At 44.9% G+C, this 18,276-nt stretch overlaps 1 protein-coding gene across 1 annotated transcript in view; it reads right to left on the reverse strand.

Annotated features, from left to right (window-relative positions):
• Window positions 1-6,907: 6,907 nt before the first annotated feature.
• Window positions 6,908-18,276, reverse strand: part of PLXNA4 (plexin A4) — a 466,063-nt gene continuing 454,694 nt past the window's right edge. Inside the window, exons 32-33 of the mRNA XM_067317539.1 lie at window positions 8,689-8,839; window positions 6,908-7,003 (exon numbers count right to left, since the gene is read on the reverse strand). Coding sequence (XP_067173640.1) covers window positions 6,908-7,003; window positions 8,689-8,839 — 247 coding nt within the window. The remainder of the gene's footprint in view (window positions 7,004-8,688; window positions 8,840-18,276) is intronic.

Below are 18,276 nucleotides of genomic sequence, written 5' to 3' on the forward strand. Positions count from 1 at the left end.
CCAATTTAAATAGTATAGATTTTATTTATTTATTTTTTAACTAGGATCAATTCAAAAGAAAATCAAACCAACAACAACAACAACCTAAAAGAAAAGGATCCCAACCTCCTTTCTAATGCTGTCTTGACATCTCTTTGAGGCTGTTAGTAACACTGTAGTGAAGGATATGTCTTTACATTGATTTTGTGTGTAAGGTGGAAGTTTTAGCAAAACAGAGAATGAGACTTCTGAGCTCGTGTGTATGTCCAAGACACAGGGTCAGACACTAGGAAGGGCCTGTCTTGTGGCTTTAAATAATCCAGTTGCCTCTTGTGTTGATTTCTTGGGGAAAATGCTGGGACCATTTAGCTAGCACCTAATCTCTGTTTCTGCAGACCACTCTGGGCTGGAAAGTGGGTTTGCTTCAGGGAATGGAAAAAAGAACAGTGAAGAAATTTTAAGTAACACCAAGTTTCTTTAAAGTATTTCCTTAATCCATTTGGACACTACCCCGACCATCTAGAAGCAGATTAAGCAATGGTGTCTGACGTGGCCTAATGTGGTGGAGACAGCTGGGAAAAAGTGGCTTTCAGAAAGGACTGTAAGCTCAGACATGTGCCTCGATTTCTTCAGCTGGCTCTTGTGTCTCAGTCTATCTGAAAGTGAAGAGCAACCTTTCCTGCTGGGAGATGCTGCCCTCAGAGTCAAGGAGTCCCACCACACTACGTTGTCAAGAGAAGGGAATGCGGAAAGAAGCAAAAATCTACATTTTTTTCCCCCCTGTTTTCCACATCCAGGTTCCCTTTACTGAACTTCCCTATACACTGCTCTCTGCTGTGAATGTCTTTGAGGTGATCTGTTTCCAAGCAGAAAAAAATTCTTGAGGTAAACTCTCCAATTTTAGAACAGAAGATTAAAAAAAAAAAAGAAAAAAGAAAAAAAGCATCAATGAATGAACAACAACAATGACAACAGAAAACACACAAGTGACTGGTTGATTAGACTAAGCAGCTTTATATCCTTGCTAGGGTGGGTTTTTGGGGGGGGGAGGGGAGGGGTTCATTTTTTCAATGTGTGAATCTTTTTTTCCTTTTTTGACATCCTTCAGGAAATTAATTCCTTGTAAGCCTGTGCCCCCTTGAGTACTTCTCTAACAGTGCAAAGAACTGAGCTGTCCCATGGCTGGCCAGCTCCAGTTTCAAAGTGTTCCCTGCACGATGGTTGTCCCCTATAAGACAGAACACAACTTTCAAAGGGGAAGGGACATTGCACAATGGCAATGGTGGGGAAAAACTGCCAGGCTGCAAGGACCTGATGCCATTCAGAAATGGAGATGGCACCAGGCACAAAGTGGAGAAACTCAGGCTGAGAGTGGCCAGGAGGCTGAGGTTCACACCATGACATGGAGGCTCACTCACTTCATCAGTTTTAGGAAAAGGGTTGCTCCCCAGCACACCAAGCTAGGACCACAAGAGCTAGGACAGCCCCAGATGTCCACCTGCCCCAGAGGACAAATCTACTGCTCATCAAATGCACGGAGCAAATTGTACTGGCATCACCAAGACTATGCCAGTTCTTCCCTGTCCAACAGTTGTCAAGGTGAGGTCTATGACAACATCAGAAAATGATCTACTGTATAAATAATTGTAGCTCCCTAGCTTGGAGAAGGAGCTCCATTTCCTAGCCCCTCCTGGTCATCCCAGGAGAAGAGGCTGCCAGAGGCCCAGAGCAGTTCAGAGGACAGCACTCATCTGAGAGCTGATTTTTACACTGATTTGCTTGTCTGTGGCTGGGAAAAATGCAGACTGGCATCCCCTGGATGCAATTCTTGGTGAGACACCCAAAACCTACACAAACCTGGTGGGACCCACATGCACATTTCTATCCAATGCCCTCTGTCTGACTCCTTCAGCCACATGCTGAACCAAAGAGAGGAAAGGGACCAAAAATGCCTTGTTGGGACAGGCAGGGTTACAGGCAGGTGCTTATCTGGATGTGGCATCTTCCCCTACCATCAGTGGACACTGCTCACACAGAAAGCACCAGACTTCTGTGGAGGATCTTACCTCTTGCACGCTAGAACCTGCCATAGGAGTTTTGGAAACAGGATGAGTTTTCTTCCTCTCTCATTCCTTTTACAGCACTGAGGAAGCTCTCCAGGATGTAAGAGGCATCTTCTCTCATCTGCTGAATAACTCATCTGCTTCGATGAGTTATTCTGCTACAGGCTGCTGGGAAGGGTGAAAGATGACTTGTCTTAATGATGCCTTGGAAACATGGGAGAGGAATCCAGGTCATCTCTAGCAGCCCAGCCTTTTCTTTCGGTGAGAGACGTCCTCTGGGCTTGAAGCTGCTTCAAGGAGCTTCATATGCTTTGCTGAAAGGGGCCACAGGACTCAGTGTTTTCAGGTTTCCAGACTTCCTTTGGAAGAGTCTTGCACACTGTCTTTCCATAGCCCTTTGCTAAAGCCAAAGGGCAGATGTACATTGTGTGTTTTGGCTTACTCTTGAACCATTTTCTTCTTGATATTAGCTGTTCAGTGCTTGGGTTGCTGTGTAATCTTCGTGTTGACTGACTGCACAGTGAGAGTGGCCGATGGATTTTTAAAACACCATCTATCAGTTGTCAATAACATTATTAGAAATAATAATGGCAGCAATGTGATCTGTTTGGGCTCTTTCCCCTCATGGTAATAACTTCCTTGTGGGCCTGTGCATAAGATCTGACAATTTTGGTGCCTGTACATAAGCTCTGACAATTTTGGTAATGACCTTTTGACTAAAATAAACATTCACCAAAAGTCCGCTGGTAAATCTTCGTTAGGTCATAACATTTTTTATGGGCTCCAGTGCAGGAGTGATATAAGACAACTGCAGTAGTGAAACAACAGCTGGTGAATATTTGTATAGCACTATTAAGCCAACTGGGCTAGGCTGGTGTATGCTAGATTGCATCAAACCTTCAAATATGTTCAGGACAGGACTAGGAGGGGGAAGAGAAGGATTGAGGCATGTTGGGTGAGGAGAGTGCCCTTAGTTTACACATTTCTCCTTTTCCATAGTTCTAGTGTCTGTCTGTCTGTTCAAGTGCTAAGACTTTCTAGCATCTTGCTGCAGACAAAAATCCAGCTATTCCCATAACACCTTTTACTGGAAGGCTCAGTCTGTGACAGCAGGAGAAATGATGGATTATGCCTCAGATCTCATTTTGACATTGATGGGTGGATATACTCACAGGGAGGACACCACATGTTCGCAGAGTGGCTATCCACCTTTAGTTCCTCTAACCCAGCTGCAAATTCCCAGAGCAAACTCTGCAGTGAAGAAATAATCCTAGCTCTCTCAATAGGACCACGCACAGTCTTCAGGAGTTGCCTTTCCCCATTCCTGATGGTACTGCGAGTGTCAGCTTTCATTATCTTGATTGCAGTTTTTAAGAAATACCCATAAAGATCAGCAAATCGTCTGGCATATTATGAGTGTTAGGAGTTTGTCCATTGACTTCTAGGGACTTTGGCTCCAGGTGTCTCTGCATGGTTTGAAAAATGGTGTGAAATACCACTTACATCGGGCACTTGTGGTTAAGCGTGGAAAAGAGAGGACTGAGGAGAAACAAGGCAAAGGAAGGGAGAAAAGAACTCACCCATGTCATAGCAGGGCTTATTCTTCTTCTGCCTGTGTCTTTGTTTTTAATTGTATTTTACATGCACTTACAAAAATAATTAGCTCAACAGGCGAGGCTGAGAAGAAAGATGCCGAGACCTCTTGTAGACTAGGGGGGTTGGGACAACATCTGGAATGGAGAGGGCACCAAAGGGGACAGGGCAGGAAGCCTACGCATTTACATCACAATTCTGGCACATTTTCCAAGCAAAAACCAAAACCAGCTCAAACACCAAAAAAAAAAAAATAGAGGAGAAGAAAGAGAATCAAAATACGGATTTTCTTTTAAATCCTGGGGACAGGGGAGAGAAGAAGGTGGGGAGAAAAAGGAAATGCCTAAATGGGAACTTGGGAAGGGATAAGATACCCATCTCATGGCACTTCCCATTTCCCATAAATGTTTCATTCTCAGTGTCTCTGAGGTGTTCAAGTTTTTCTTGAAATATATATATATATATTCTACAGTTGAAAAATTCCGTACCAGCAAGAAGAAATAAAATAATAACAATGGAAAACAATCATCATCATCATAATAATAAAAAAAACAGCCCTGAAAACATTAAAAATAAGCAGGGTGAGTCTCAGATTTCCCCTGTGACATCTGTAACAGTGCAGGATTACACCAGTTCACTTTGATACCTTCTTTTATTTTTTTAAACAGCTTCTTCCTCCTTTCATGTGCACATGTCCAGGCAGTGTAGCCCATCACTCATAACCACTTCCCTCCAAGCCAGCTATTTGCCCTTAGACTCCTACCATCCAGCTGTGTGTACAAGGCATGACAATAGGGTCCATATTTATCATTTGTGGCACTTTGTTTGTCAAAACCTTTGGTTTCTTTCTTTTTTTTTTTAATTTTCCTTTTATGTACTTATAAAAAATATTGTGTTTGTGTTGTTGTTGTAATTTTCTTATCGCTGGCTCTGGTGGGACTTCCACCCCACTTTCACAGCCATAATCAATGGATCTGGAACATGCGCCAACACTACTAAATGGATCAACAAAACCATGGCAGAACCAACTGAGCCCAAATCAGCCCCAGTGTGCAGGCCTCTCAAAAATGCTGAGATGTCCATAAGGTGCATGATAAGTCCATCAGCTCAGCAATCAAACAGAAAGCAAGCAAAATTAAAAAGGAAATCACACACACACACACACACACACACACACACACACACACAGAGATACGCACGCACACACACACACACACACACACACACAAAATAATAATAATTATAATCAAGAGAGAAATGTCTGGGGTTTTAAAACCAAGACGTGTCCCTAAGTTTGCTGTTTCAATATGAATCTTGTGATATTCTCCCCCCCCCAACACCCAATTTTGGACTGTTGTTCTTCAAGTGGTTTTAGAAAGACCTGCCTACATATTTAGGTGCTTGGCTGAACGAAATCCACTTCCTAACCTACTCCTGTTTGCACCACGTCCCCCATCACATCCACTAGTGATTAGTTGCTGTGTAGCCGTTACGGTTTGCTAGCAAGATACATGAGTAAAACCAAATACACTCACTCCATAATCAATTTACACATCCTGTCTGTACCCCTCCTCCCTCCACCTGCAAAGTAGATCCAGGCTGTCCTCCTGAGGATGGCACAAGATGGATGAGAGCTCGTTCTTCACAGCATCAAACCATTCCTGCATCTGCTAGTGTGCACCGTTCATTTCTGGTGAGACGAATGCACACTCGGCTCTTGCCTCTGTGTTGTACCAGGAGCGAGGTTGTCCACATTCCTTGTGGCTCTGCAGGGCTGCTGCTCCCATGACACTGAACCACATTGACAATTGTATGAAAAAACAACCAAATGCAGAAGAGAGGCAGGAGCTCACTCCTATTCAGTTGGCTATGAAGCAGACTGAGATGTAGTTGCTCTGAAGGAGCTGAGCAGAGGAATGAAGGGGTAATCACCCATCCTTGTTCTGTGATGACAGTGATCTCTGAAGTGCAAAGAGGTGGCAAATCCTTCCCAAGCACCAGCTGTGCCTTCAGCAGGGCCGGTTGGTTCCAGAAATGGATAAAAGGAAGGTCCAGAAGTTGGCACCAAATGGCAGATGAGGGGTGTTTCATTTGCATTTCCTCCCAGATTTCTTTCCAAAATGTGTGACATTTCCTCTTAGCGGTGGATTTGAAGGAAGCTTCTACAATCAGTTCTATATACCACTTTGCTTCATAGCAAGCCCTTCAGTATGCTCCTGGTATTCCACCATGAAAAAAACACTAGTAGTGTTCCAGTTCAGGAAACAAAAGGGAAAGAACAAACAGCTTAAAAAAAAATCCCTCTGGTTGGTTTTTGAGGCCAAGCACCTCATCCGGAACAATTTGAGACTTGTGTCTTTTGTTTTCCAAGCTGAGGTGGGGATGAGGGAGACGCTGCACTGTCCATTGCCAGAAGGAACAGAATCACCACCAACAGGATGCCACTGAGCAGAAAGAGCATTTTTGTCGCAGTGCTATGACCAACAGGACACAATGGGAAAGATGGAGGGGAACACAGGTTTCTTTGAAAAATAAGAATAACCATATGAAACGTGGGCAGGGGAGCATCGGTCTCCTCCTCCCCTCTTGACCCTTCCCCTGCCCCAAGAGAGCAGCTCTACACCGCTGTTTGCCCAGGCAGAAAAGAGCCACAATGGTCCCACTCTGAGCTGAGCTGTGGTGTTTTTCGGGGAGGTTTGAATTCCTCTCCCAGTGGGTTGCTACCAAGAGATAGAGTTTCAATGGCTCTGCTGGAGAGGATCTCCTTTTGCTCCTGTCCTCCAGGATCCCTGCAGGCAGGCTGCGTTCCCCTCAGTGAGAATTTTAGTAATACTGAGTTCATTTCCGTGTCCACTCCAGAGGCTACAGCCCTAGGAGGACAGTTAAAGCAGCATGACAGAGGTGACCTCCCAATTTTGCATCTGCAGACTGATGATTCAATGTTGGGGGAGGGTTTTTGTTTGTTTGTTTTTATAGTTTTTCTTTAGATCAAGGGCAGAGGGCAAGCTGTAAAAAGAAGAGCTCCACCTGAATGTCTTGATATCCCCAGAGCCGAGATTCCTCTGCAATCTTTTCCTTTTCACCCCTGGGGCTTTGTCGCTTTGTCCATAGATTTTTGAAAGAGAAAGAAATGAGAGAGAGAGAAAGAGAAGAGCGAGAGCTGTTCAGTGACTGCTTCCAGCCAATCAAAACTTGCACTTGGTAAAGATGATGATCTTGACTGAGGCACGACTTGGTTTATCCCTCCCAGGGTGTCCCTGGCAGGACAGTTCTCAGCTGTCTATGCTCATGAGGGTTATGACTTGTTCAAGTTTGTAGGCAAGTTTCTGTTTCCCAGCCTGGTCGTCTTGATCAAGGGCTCCAAGAATCTGCAGCAAGAGAGAGAAAGAAATGATGTGGCGCTTTTTTTCTGCCCAGAAGGACCAAATCCAATATCCTACAGTAACAGATGAGGGTCAGCTGTCCCTGAGGTGGGCCCTAGGGTTAGCTTACATCGTGCAAAGCAAGTTGGTCAGCAGAGAACTGTGAAGGCAGTTTGAGGTTGATTTGACTAAATGCAGATCTCTTTATTGGAAGTGATCAAATGGATTCTCATCTTGAACTTCCAGTTATTTGGTGGCTTGCTTGACTCATTGCCTATACCCAGATGACCATGCCACTTGACATGCCCTAGGGTATCTCACCTGGCCTTCAGCATCCAGAACCATGCAGGACACCTTTAAATACTGTATCATACCTGTTGGCCCCTTCTTAGATGCTTTAGAGCATCTGAAATGGCCCTGGGCACATATATTTAAATAACTAAGTACTGTCCCAGGTCTACATTGTGTGTAATGGGAACCTAGACACAGGCTAAGATGCAAATAACTTCATTCTAGATATTTAAGCTGGATGAGGTAAATCTACCTGTAGTCTACATGAGGTTTCCAGCCTTCCCTTTTAGCCCACAGAGAAAAGACTAGCATCTCCAGAGATTGATCCAAACCATCTAAGATGTCCAAGATAGTCTGGACAAACTGCTCCCTGGAGGCAGGTTTTCCACTGCTTACAGAGGGAATATAGGTGATAACAGTAAACCAGATGCCTACATGCTGAGTGGACTGAAGTTAAATGGATCCTGACCCTTAGTTTTGGACAGTAAAGTTCTTGCAAAACAGGATGGAGCTGCCTGAGTAACAGCAGGAGAACAGAGAAATGGGGTTCAGCTGCCAAAATCTGGGATGCAATGGCAGAGTGTTTTGGCCCTGAAGGATCAAGCTGTGCCTCAGGTTGCTCCTGCCAGGCAGGGTGGTAGCTCTGCCTTAGAAAGTGGGATTAGAAGGGGGTTGGCAGAGCACTGGTGCAGAAAGTTTGCAGAGACTTGGCTTACACTAGCCGATGCTGTTAGACAAACACCAAACTTACACAGAAATGTTGAGCAAAGAACTGCTGTCTTTACTCCCATTTTTGTCTGTATCTATGTCCAAACTGTGAACAAATTGGTTGATTTTCCCTAGAAATCCTTATTGGTGGAGTCTATCAGTAGATACAAGGTGGAATATCTCAGCCAGCCATGACTTCTCTTAATTAGTAAGTATGATTTTCTGGTTGACTTTATGACAAACTTCTCCTAAGCTTCTCCTCCCTGGCCAACATCCCCCAGTGGTCAGCTGGACCCTCACAGAATTGCAGCCAGCTTCTGTTTGTCTCTGTACATTGCATCTAGAGCAAAGCTGTTCCTTATATTTGCCTTTGATCACGTATGATGCAAAGATCACATAGGGCTTCCCCATAGCAAGGTAACACCTGACATTAACTATTGCGCACCAGCTAAATCTGATGAACCGACAGTAGGATACAAACAGAACAGGGAGCCAGATGGAAGAGGGTTGAGGGGACTCAATAATCCCAGGGCCCCCCCTTTCAGGTACCCGCCCTTGCTTTCCATTCCTTAAATCCATCAGACCCCTAGCAAGGATGAAGGCAGGGAACTGTGACACATGCTGGTCCCTGAAAATGGGTGGGCTGCCCCATGGCTCTGCAGAACTACTTTCCCCTGCTCCAGTGCTCTTACCTCCTCACTGTACTTGCCAACGTAGGAATATATCTCTGAGAGTGCACTCATAGTGTTGAACTCATTCATGTGCATGCGAGACTGCTCAGCCAAGTATGCATTCATGTCCTGGTCACTGATTGCTGGCATTTTGGCGATGTCTGAGTAGTACCTGCAAGAGAGAATTGAAGGTGTTTCTTGGGCAGGAGAGAATAGGCAGTCACGAGCTGAAAGCCAACAGCACAAAGAGGAGGGACACGCTTCTCAGTGTCTTTCAGGTTCTTCCCATGCATGAATGAAATACTTGGTCATGCTCTTCTTTTACAGCAAGGAAGTGACTTAGCCAAAAGCAGAACTTAGAGCTGAACCACTAGTTCCTGAATACCAGATTTGTATTGAAATCATTTGACCCTATTCTGAGACTGAAACCCCAAAGAGCATCCTGCAAACTTTCTCCATGCCATCAAAGAAGTAGGCCATACCTGTTGCTGCTGGATTCCTTCATCAGCCTTCAAGGCCTTTGAGCATTGCCTCCAATCCTGCAGAGAAGTCACACTGATCTCCCCACTCACTTGGAGCTCCTGCTCTCACTCCCATGCACCAAAATCCCTTCGTATGCCTGCCTATGCCACTCACACTTGTTCATCTGCATCCATGGCTAACATTGTCCACCTCCCCCCACACAATCCGGTTTATCCCAGGGACTTCTCTGCTTCTCAGCACCTTGGTTTTGCCTCAAACTTTAAGCTAGCCTGCTATCACAATTCAAGGCAACAAGCTTTAATGCCTTCATCCCCACTCTGGTTGGGGAAAATCAGCCTCCCTTAGGAGTCAAAGCTTTTCCCCTTGAGTTCAAGGGAACTGGGACTTTATCCATAGGACATGGAGCCCCCTATAACTGTTGCCCATGCATCAGGCTTCATCAGTGGAGCAATGTCTCTTTAAGAAAGTTGCTATTTTCACTGTCCTTCGTCCCCCGGGTAAGACAGGTCTTGGAGGACAAGGTTTGTGGAAGGTAATCAGTCACTGTCACTTGCAGCTGTGCTCTGCTGTCAACTGGTTAATTAGACACCATCATTTACATTTTTAATTTCTGCAATTTGACATTTTGTGCACAAGAAGAAGAAGAAAAAAAAAAAAGAAGCCCATTGCTGCAGTGATCCACAATTTTATAATTAGGAGGCAGAGGGGACGGGGAGACGAAAGAGCTGACAGGTGTCCTGTAAACAGCGTCAAGACACCTGCTGCGCTGGAGGCTGTCTTCCACTGCAGAGAAATTGGACACTGAAGTGCTGTATGATAAGGCTCCTTCAGAGAGACAAGTGGGAAAATACTTTCTATGACAGAGTGGGACAAGCAGCTGTCTGAGTCTCCTGCGAAAGAAGACCCAGTGCAAGAGCACTGAGAGGAAACTCATGCACACCAGAAAGCTCCAGTATTGGCCTCAGTCTGGTTTTATGCCTCCCAGTCCCTTCCCAATTTACTGCAATGAGTGGGTCTCAGTTACTGTCCTGGTTTTGCAGAGGGAGGAATTGATATATTGATCCTTGCCCTTGGGCAGAGAAAGGCATAGGAGCCAGCCAGCTCTGTGTGTAGTCTTCTAGTCTGACTGCTTCCAGATTTAGTCTCTGGTTCATCATACAAACTCATTCAAAGTTTGTCAACTTTACTGAAACTTCCAGTACACAAAACAAAATTATTCTCCCTGGAGTTCTAGCTGCTTGTCTTCTGGGCTCAGAAACAGTCAAAATTCCCAGTCCCATGGTCCAGCTATTGCCCACTCCCAGTTCTCCAGCAATGAGTGGTCTGGACTTGATTTCATCCTGATTTCTCTTTACATGCTGCCTACTCCCGAGTGGGCCTGAACTCTTTCTGAGGGAAAGAGCCATCCGGAATCTCACGACCCCCCATGAGGACCTGTCCTGCAGAGCTACCTTCAGAAGAAATCAGTGATCAGCATGAACAGGCATTTCTAGAGCTTTGCCACTCCCAGCAAACTCCAGCAGCTCTCACCATCAGCAGCTGGATAAAGTCTGACATCTGCCGCATCTGCATTATGACAAGAGATACTGTAACATACTGGTAGCATCCCTGGATGTGCTATTTCAGACTCCTTTTTGCTGGAGCACATTCTTGAGAACCAGAGTCCTATGACCAAAAAACAAGGCATGATTTGATAACCAAGGGAAAGTACATCCTTGTGTAGCCAGCATGGTTCACGGACTTGTAGGGAAAAAGAGCCTGCAGTGCAATGAAATACATTGATTTATGGTGCCTAAGAAGAGCCCATGGAGGGGAGCCCAACTCCTTATGAATATTGCATAGGCATCCTCCTGCTGGATGAAATGAGAAGTGAAGGGCATTACATCATAGCAAAAGTAAATGAGGCCAGTGGAGTAAAGCAGCAGCACTGTGCTGTGTTTGACAGTCTGGCTCTGACAACCAGTTGAAATCCTTCTTTTTCTCTCTAGTTCTGCTTGTCATCAAAAGGTGGTGGGATACTGGGTGCAGGGATGGGGCCCTTCTGTAAAGTGAAGCACACAGGCACACACCATCTGCTTCTCCAAGTTTCTCCTTCTGTCTCCCTTTCACTTGGAGCAACACTCCCCTGGGTCTGCAACTCACAAGAGTCTGAAAGCCTCCCATTCCTTTTCCCAGCCCCGCAGAGATATTTTTTCCAGCATCACAAAACTTCCATGACTCAGCTAAACAACAAAACAACGAAAAGCAACACACAATGCTCCCTAGAGGGGAGGAGAGGATGCAGTGATCTGATTTTCAGGGCTTTTTCTCCAACCATGGCAAACTCTCAAGCCATGATCTCTGTGTGCTGGGTTCATGGGCCACCACCCATCACCACACCAAAGCCCTCCAGTCTCCCCAGGCTCAAGTCAGCCACATCACACAGTTGACAAGTACTAAGACTGCAACCCAAGATATTTTGGAAGTGTTTACTTGCAGGGAAAGAAAAAGAAAAAGAAAAAAACCCACAGCATTTACTTGGGGAGGGAGGGAGAGGGGAGGCACAGCATGTGCCAGTAATCAAACAACCAAATCTGGTTGCTAGTACAGGGAGAAGACATATAATCTCCTTCCATCAGAACTCTGCCATGACCAAACAACTTATTATTTATACTGATGTGTTTCTAATGAAGCCATCAGTGCACTATCTAAGAAACTATAAATGTGTATATTAAAGCATCTTAGCAGGGATCAATATCCCTGCTGAGTCTCTATTTACCTTTCATTTGAGCCCAGATCCTCAGAGGTACTTAGGGCCTCTCTGTCATTTACATATGATGGCATATGATGTCTTCAGAACCACTGAGAAACTGTCACTGGACCCCAGAGATTCTTGAATTTTCACTGCCAGCGTTTGCAAAACTGCTGATGCGCTGCTGACTACTCTCACTTATACCAAAGCTGAGTTGCGAGGCAGCACGGGGAGAGACTGCTCTCACCAGGCTGCTTCTGTGCGCACACCAAAGCTAAGGGTGAGGGAGAGGTCTCATGGATCACCTGAGACATGGACAGGTCATGGACTCACCTTTCCACAGCCCCAGGGGCAGCTTTAGCCGCTGGGAGGTTGTGAATGCCAGACTAGGCCAGATTCCCACTGAATGAGACAGAAAGATAATAAAGCAGCAAATCCAGCTTAGACTGCCTCCATGGATTCATGACTGAGGTTAAAAGTAGAAGAGGGTGACGACTTGGTCAGGCATGCACTACACTGCCCTGATGCTCCAGATTTGCTCCTTCTTCTGTGTTCTAGTTCAAGTCATCTCCAGTGGGTCCCTGTCCAGCTGTTTCCAGGAGATCCCTAGATGCATATCAAAAGATCCTCCCTTCAGGGCTTGAGTTTCTCCTGAATCACAGGCGGAGACTGGGTTTGTATCTCAAGGCTGCTCACTCTCTGATGTGGCAGGAAATTCATGCATTAGACATCAGAAGCTATGAAACCCTCAAGCACTTTGGGGGAATCTGCATCGGCCCTCACTCAGGCACATGGGTGACTCAAATGGAGAACGTGAAGATGACTAGATCATAGGAGGTGACTTAACAGGTGTCGTTAGGACTGCAACTCACCCCAGCCTGGCTTGAACAGAAGAGCCCATGAGACCCTCCACTGCCATGCTTAGAGGGGGAAGGATTTTGTACACACTGAGGTACAGTGATGCTCCCTCCTAGCCTTGAGAAAAAACTGTTCTTGCTCCTTACACATCCTCCTCTTTCCCTGTGAAGTCTTTCTTTTTTTTTTCTTTTCCTCTAAGGAAAGCAATGCAGCAGTGACCTGGGAATATAGCTTACCCTCTGCTTAGGCCAGGGGCAGGGTAAATGCTCTTGCCTTAGGTACCAGACAGAAAAGGCTCCTTACTGGAGCTGCTTCACAAGCATGACTGTATTTGCTGCCACTCAGTAACTCATTAACTCATCAAAGGAGAAGAGAAAAGCCCTGTTGCCAGTACTTCCTCTCCAGTCTGAAATTTTCCAGCACTGCTGTGGTTTAGACAGCTTAGCATGGAGCTAATTGCCTTCCAAAAGATCTTTTTGTCATGGCTGTTGTTGTGCCGTCTCTGGGTTGGGACTACTCTCATTAATAATCATTTTAGCATATGAAAAGCTTGTAACAAATCCATGTGCTGCAGACGGCAGATGCAATTACAGCAATAACATAATTAGGGTTATGCAATAGCCGGCTGTATCCGGACCACTGGAGGAGGAAGAGATGTATGAAAGGGATATGGGGGACAGCTAGATCAGAAAAGGCTGAAGAAAAGCTTGGGAACAACCTTGCAGCCAGCGCTTTTATGGAAACAAGTGAAGCAGTTCAAGGGCATGCTGCCGGTTCTTCTGTGGACAGAACATGGCAGTTTCAGTTTGCTGGGAGGCGTGTGAGCTGCAGAAGTTTATGTCTGTGCTGATTCAGCTGCGGGCAGCTGCAAAACTCTGTTACTCCCTATTGATCTGGTTTTAGAGAGAGGGTCAAGGCCAGGCTGTTGGACAGTTATCGGACTTTGGCACGAAGAGCATGACAGCTAAACAAAAGGTCCTGCCTCCAAAGTTAGCTCGAGGCCTGTCAAATCTTCAGATGGAGAGATTCGCCAGGAAATGCTCTAGGGAAGGATTCTGTCTGTGTACGTATCCCCTAGGGCACTGATTTTCTTTTGCATGTGCATGGCATTTTTTTGGCTCCTTTCTGTCTCAGAATAAACGATAGAGAATGGGTGGGAGGCACTGAGCCAGTGACTGAAGAATGAATATGAGCACAGGTAGTTTCTCTGGGAGAAGAAAGCAGCCAGCATTGGCTCAATGCAGAGTCCGTGTGGGTTTGAGGCTGTACCCTCTGAGTAAAGACATTTTCTTCATCCTGCCTACCGAAGACTGCACTGTGTAAGAGCTATGTTTTACTGCTATGAGGAAATAACAGGAGCCTTTTAGAGATGAAAAGAGCAAGGAAACTCAGGCTAACAGTCTCCAGACGTGGCAAAAGCTGTGGCAGAGAAGCAGGGGATGCCCCTGGGGATGTGATGAGATGGCATGGGCTTTAATTGCAGCCAGGGAGATTTAGGCTGGCCATCAGGGAAAATGCTCTGATGGGAAGGACAGGGAAGCAGAGGAACGGATTGCCTGAGGTGAGGGGGGGCTCAGGCATTGGAGGTCTTTAAGAGCAGTGTAGACAAGCATCTGTCAGGAAGGCTTTAGACAGAGCTGATCCTGCCCTGAAGCAGGAGCTGGGTGGGTTGACCTCTAGAGGCCCTTTCCAGCACTGTTTTTTATTATCTCTACTGACAGCACCCTCCACCCTTGACCTTTGGTATGTTATATTTTGAGCCCTCTTTCTGGGAAGGAAAGGGGATGCAGAAGATTACATTTTTTGAAGTGGAGTCAAGATTACCACCTGCCATTTGATGCTTTCTTTTAAAGCCCATGGAGCTAAAATGCCACCCCAATGTTTCTGTTTAAAGCCTCAGTAACTTACAACATCAGGGTTTGTGAAGTATATAATCTTTATTGTATTAAATCAGTCTATTTTACAGAATTGTCAACAGACACCATAAGCAGTGGACTGGAAGAGACCAAACAAGCTGTTGAACACAGAATCCTGAAATCAGAGGCTACCAAGTGATGTACATTAGATCCAGAATGGGGACAGACTATCCATGCTGCATATTCTAGAAACACTGCCCTCACATTTTCTAACAAGCTTAAGACCTTGACTTCAGAAGGGTAATGTCAAGAAAACAATAGTTGTTGCAAGAAGGGGAGGTAGGTGAGATCAGGGACCCAAGACTGGGTTGCAACAGCTAGGTCAGTTAGTTTTTGTACTCAGGTTAAGATCATAAATTGCAGATGTCATAATTCTGAATCCCACAGATCAGTTCACTTTAAACCTCTTTTAGTCCCAGGCCTGACAAACCTATTTTGAAAGTTCTTTGCTGGAAGATTCTTAGAGGCATAAGAATATTTCCAATGTCTCTGTTGAGTTTCAGCTTGTCTTTGAGGGGTTATTCTTTATGCACAGTAGGCAGTCAAAGGGAACCCAAGTCCCTTCTTCCCTTTGCTGCACTGCAGGTATTCTGGGCACCAGCGTGCAATGGAAACACTCCTTGGATTCTGCTTTTTGTGATCCATTCCTTTTCTATTTCCCACATCCCTGCCTCCATGACAGACTTTGGTAGGAAAACATCGTATTGATTGCCATGCAAGCAATTAAACAGTGTTAATGAAGTTCAAACAAGTGTTATCATAAGCTTGGCACCATAGAGAGAAATGAAAGGTCAGCCACGACCCTTTGTCATCTTTTCAGTGTGGTGCTGAATGCTAACAAGACAGTCTCAATTAGAACAGGCTCCCCTTTGTATTGCTTGGAGATTGCATCAAATGCTCCCCAGTTGGCCAGACTTCTAGGCTCAAAGGGGACATTTGAAATAAACTTGAAAAGATGCAGATCTGAAGCTGCTCTAATGTGAATTCAGCAAAACCTATGGACTTTTATAACAGAAGTCAGACGAGAATCCCATTTTTTTCCTCTCTTTCCATAGGGAGAGAAAGAAGATGCTCTGACCAGATCTGGGCTGTGACAGACTCAAATACTGACTCCTGAAAAGCATCCACCCTGTTTGAGAACCACAGACTGACTCATGATGGTTTCTACAAAAGCCTAGTAGTCTGTCCCCATTTCCCAGGCTAATTCCCCTGTCACAATTAAACCTCATCTGTCTCAGGAAACCTGAGTTGGGGATGGATCTAGGTACTTTTTAGCCATGTGTTTTCAAAGAGAAAAAGCCCTGGGTATGGAATTTGGATGTTGAACTTGGTTTTCCCAAATGTCAGGATTGCTCAGATAGGCAGAATCCAGCTCTACTTCCAACTGGGCTGAAACAAAGGACCATTGAAACGAAACTCCCAGTTGAGTAGTACATAGAGGTAGACCATTGGTCAGGCAAGGCAAGAACCTGCATCTTTTCCCTTCCCGTCATGCATTCACACTCCAAAGAGATGGAAAACTAATTTTCTTGGATGGCAGGTACATGCTTTCACCCATTGCTGCTGCCTTCTCTGCTACTCTGGTGCCAAGATAATTCCCTGCCTTGAGTTCGTGAGTCCTGAAGGCATACACCACACTGAGAAAACAGCAGTTGCAAAGGGATGGCTTGGAGTGGCCCAGTCCAGTTAACATTTCAACAGATACACTAAAAGACAGGAGCCTCTTCTTACTCCAGAGTGCCTTCGAGTAGGGTTACAGTCTACCACTGTCTAATTGCCCTCTTATAGATTCTTCTTCATCAAAGAAGTTCATTTGATTTCAGGTTCTTCTGATTTACTCAACCACTTCTTAAACTCTCTGACTGAAAATCTTTTTATCTTAGGATTCGCTCTTTGAAGAAATCTAGTGGTCTTGAGTGATGTTGTCTCCAACTGACGCTGACTACAGAAATAGCTCCAGCCACTACTTGAAGCCATTGGAGTTGCAGTAACTGCCTCAACATACATTTGTAGAATAGAGAAAATGAATAAATTAGCTCAGAGTAGAATTGAAATTATGTTCTATTCATCCTTGATATCTTTTTCTTTGATCTGCCATAGCATCCAGGCCTTGAGCCAGTGGAACTGACAGACATTCTCCTTTCAGGTAGCCCACAAAGACCTGAGCCAAACCCTTGCCTTTCACAGAAGTATTAGCAGGTCAGAAGCTCTAATTATATTCCAAAACCCACAGCCTCCCTTTGAGCTTCAGTTAAAGTTTTCATATATCAGTACAGATAACAACCCAGCACGTGCTGGGCCCAGAAATTCAGTGCTGTTAACTAGAAGCAGAAAGTGTTATTCACCTCTTTTTCAAACCCACTTCTTCAGGAAAACTCCAGGGAAATGTGGCCCCTATTACTGAGGGTTACTGGGCAACAGGGTTGAGCTCCAAAATGTTTTAAAGTGAAATCAATACTGGAAAAATTATTGGGATTGCAGCCCTCTGTTTATCCAGAGAAGAGATGTTGCATGAGGATATCCTGTGTTTTCCACCCACATACCTCAGTTCACCACCCAGAGAAAAGGTGCTGCATGAGACTATACTCTGTTTTCCACCCACATACCTCAGATGTAACATCTACAAGGATAAAAATCCCCCAAATGTAACATCTACAAAGACAAAAATCAGCCAGGGGCATATGCAAAACAGGGTATTTGTCTATAGAATCCAACCGCACATAAGGTTGTTAGAGTCACCAGAGTATGACACCTTTGGGTCACTGTAAGCTGAAACTTATGATTTATAAATAAATCTCTTACACCTTCCTCCCCCTATCCAGATTGATCCAGCAACCAACCTTAATACATATTCAGAAACCTGGACACAGTACCAGAAGTAGGTCATAATTAAGCAAGGTAGCTCATAAGAGCCTTACAGGTTGCCTAGAAACGACATTTGCAAAAGTGTTTAACCACATCTAAAAATAATGGTCCGGGCAAATCAGAGACCAAGGGGAGCTTTATTGTAAAAAAATAAAAAAAAAAAATCACCTCATGCAGACTAGAGTACAGAGCTCTTTCCTCAGCTGTGCTCTGCTTTCACAAAATGAGAGAAAACCATCTCCACCATAAGAAATATCCTGGTTTTAGGTGTGGTATGACTGAAGTAGCAGAGATCTCATATAACCACCAGTGAGGTATCAATTTTAGATGGTGCTTATGAAGTCATCCACACAAACCATTGTTTAAAACTGGATGTCATTGTACAGGAATGATCTGTAAGATAACCCCATCGTTGTATTTACAGAGCAACAATCATTCTCCATCTATGCAGCTCCCAAATCTGCCAATAATACTAGGAGAATGTGGCATATTGGAAAACAAACCACAGATCAACTTCTGCAAGGTTTGCTCCAGCAGACAAGTTTGCACTGAATGGAGTGCAAGATGTGCTATCGCTGATTCTGCAGAAAATCTTAGAGAAATTCAACACCCTACATCCTGCAGAAACAGTTGTCTTGGTTGTATGCCCTTTAGGCATACATAGATAAACCGATTAGTTTACCAGTGCAGCAAAATCAAATGGTCCAGTCCTTACAGCTACATGTCTTGCAGATGTGAGTAAAATGCCTGGAAAGG

Source organism: Apteryx mantelli, chromosome 1 (assembly GCF_036417845.1).
Source record: "Apteryx mantelli isolate bAptMan1 chromosome 1, bAptMan1.hap1, whole genome shotgun sequence".
Lineage (NCBI taxonomy): Eukaryota > Metazoa > Chordata > Aves > Apterygiformes > Apterygidae > Apteryx > Apteryx mantelli.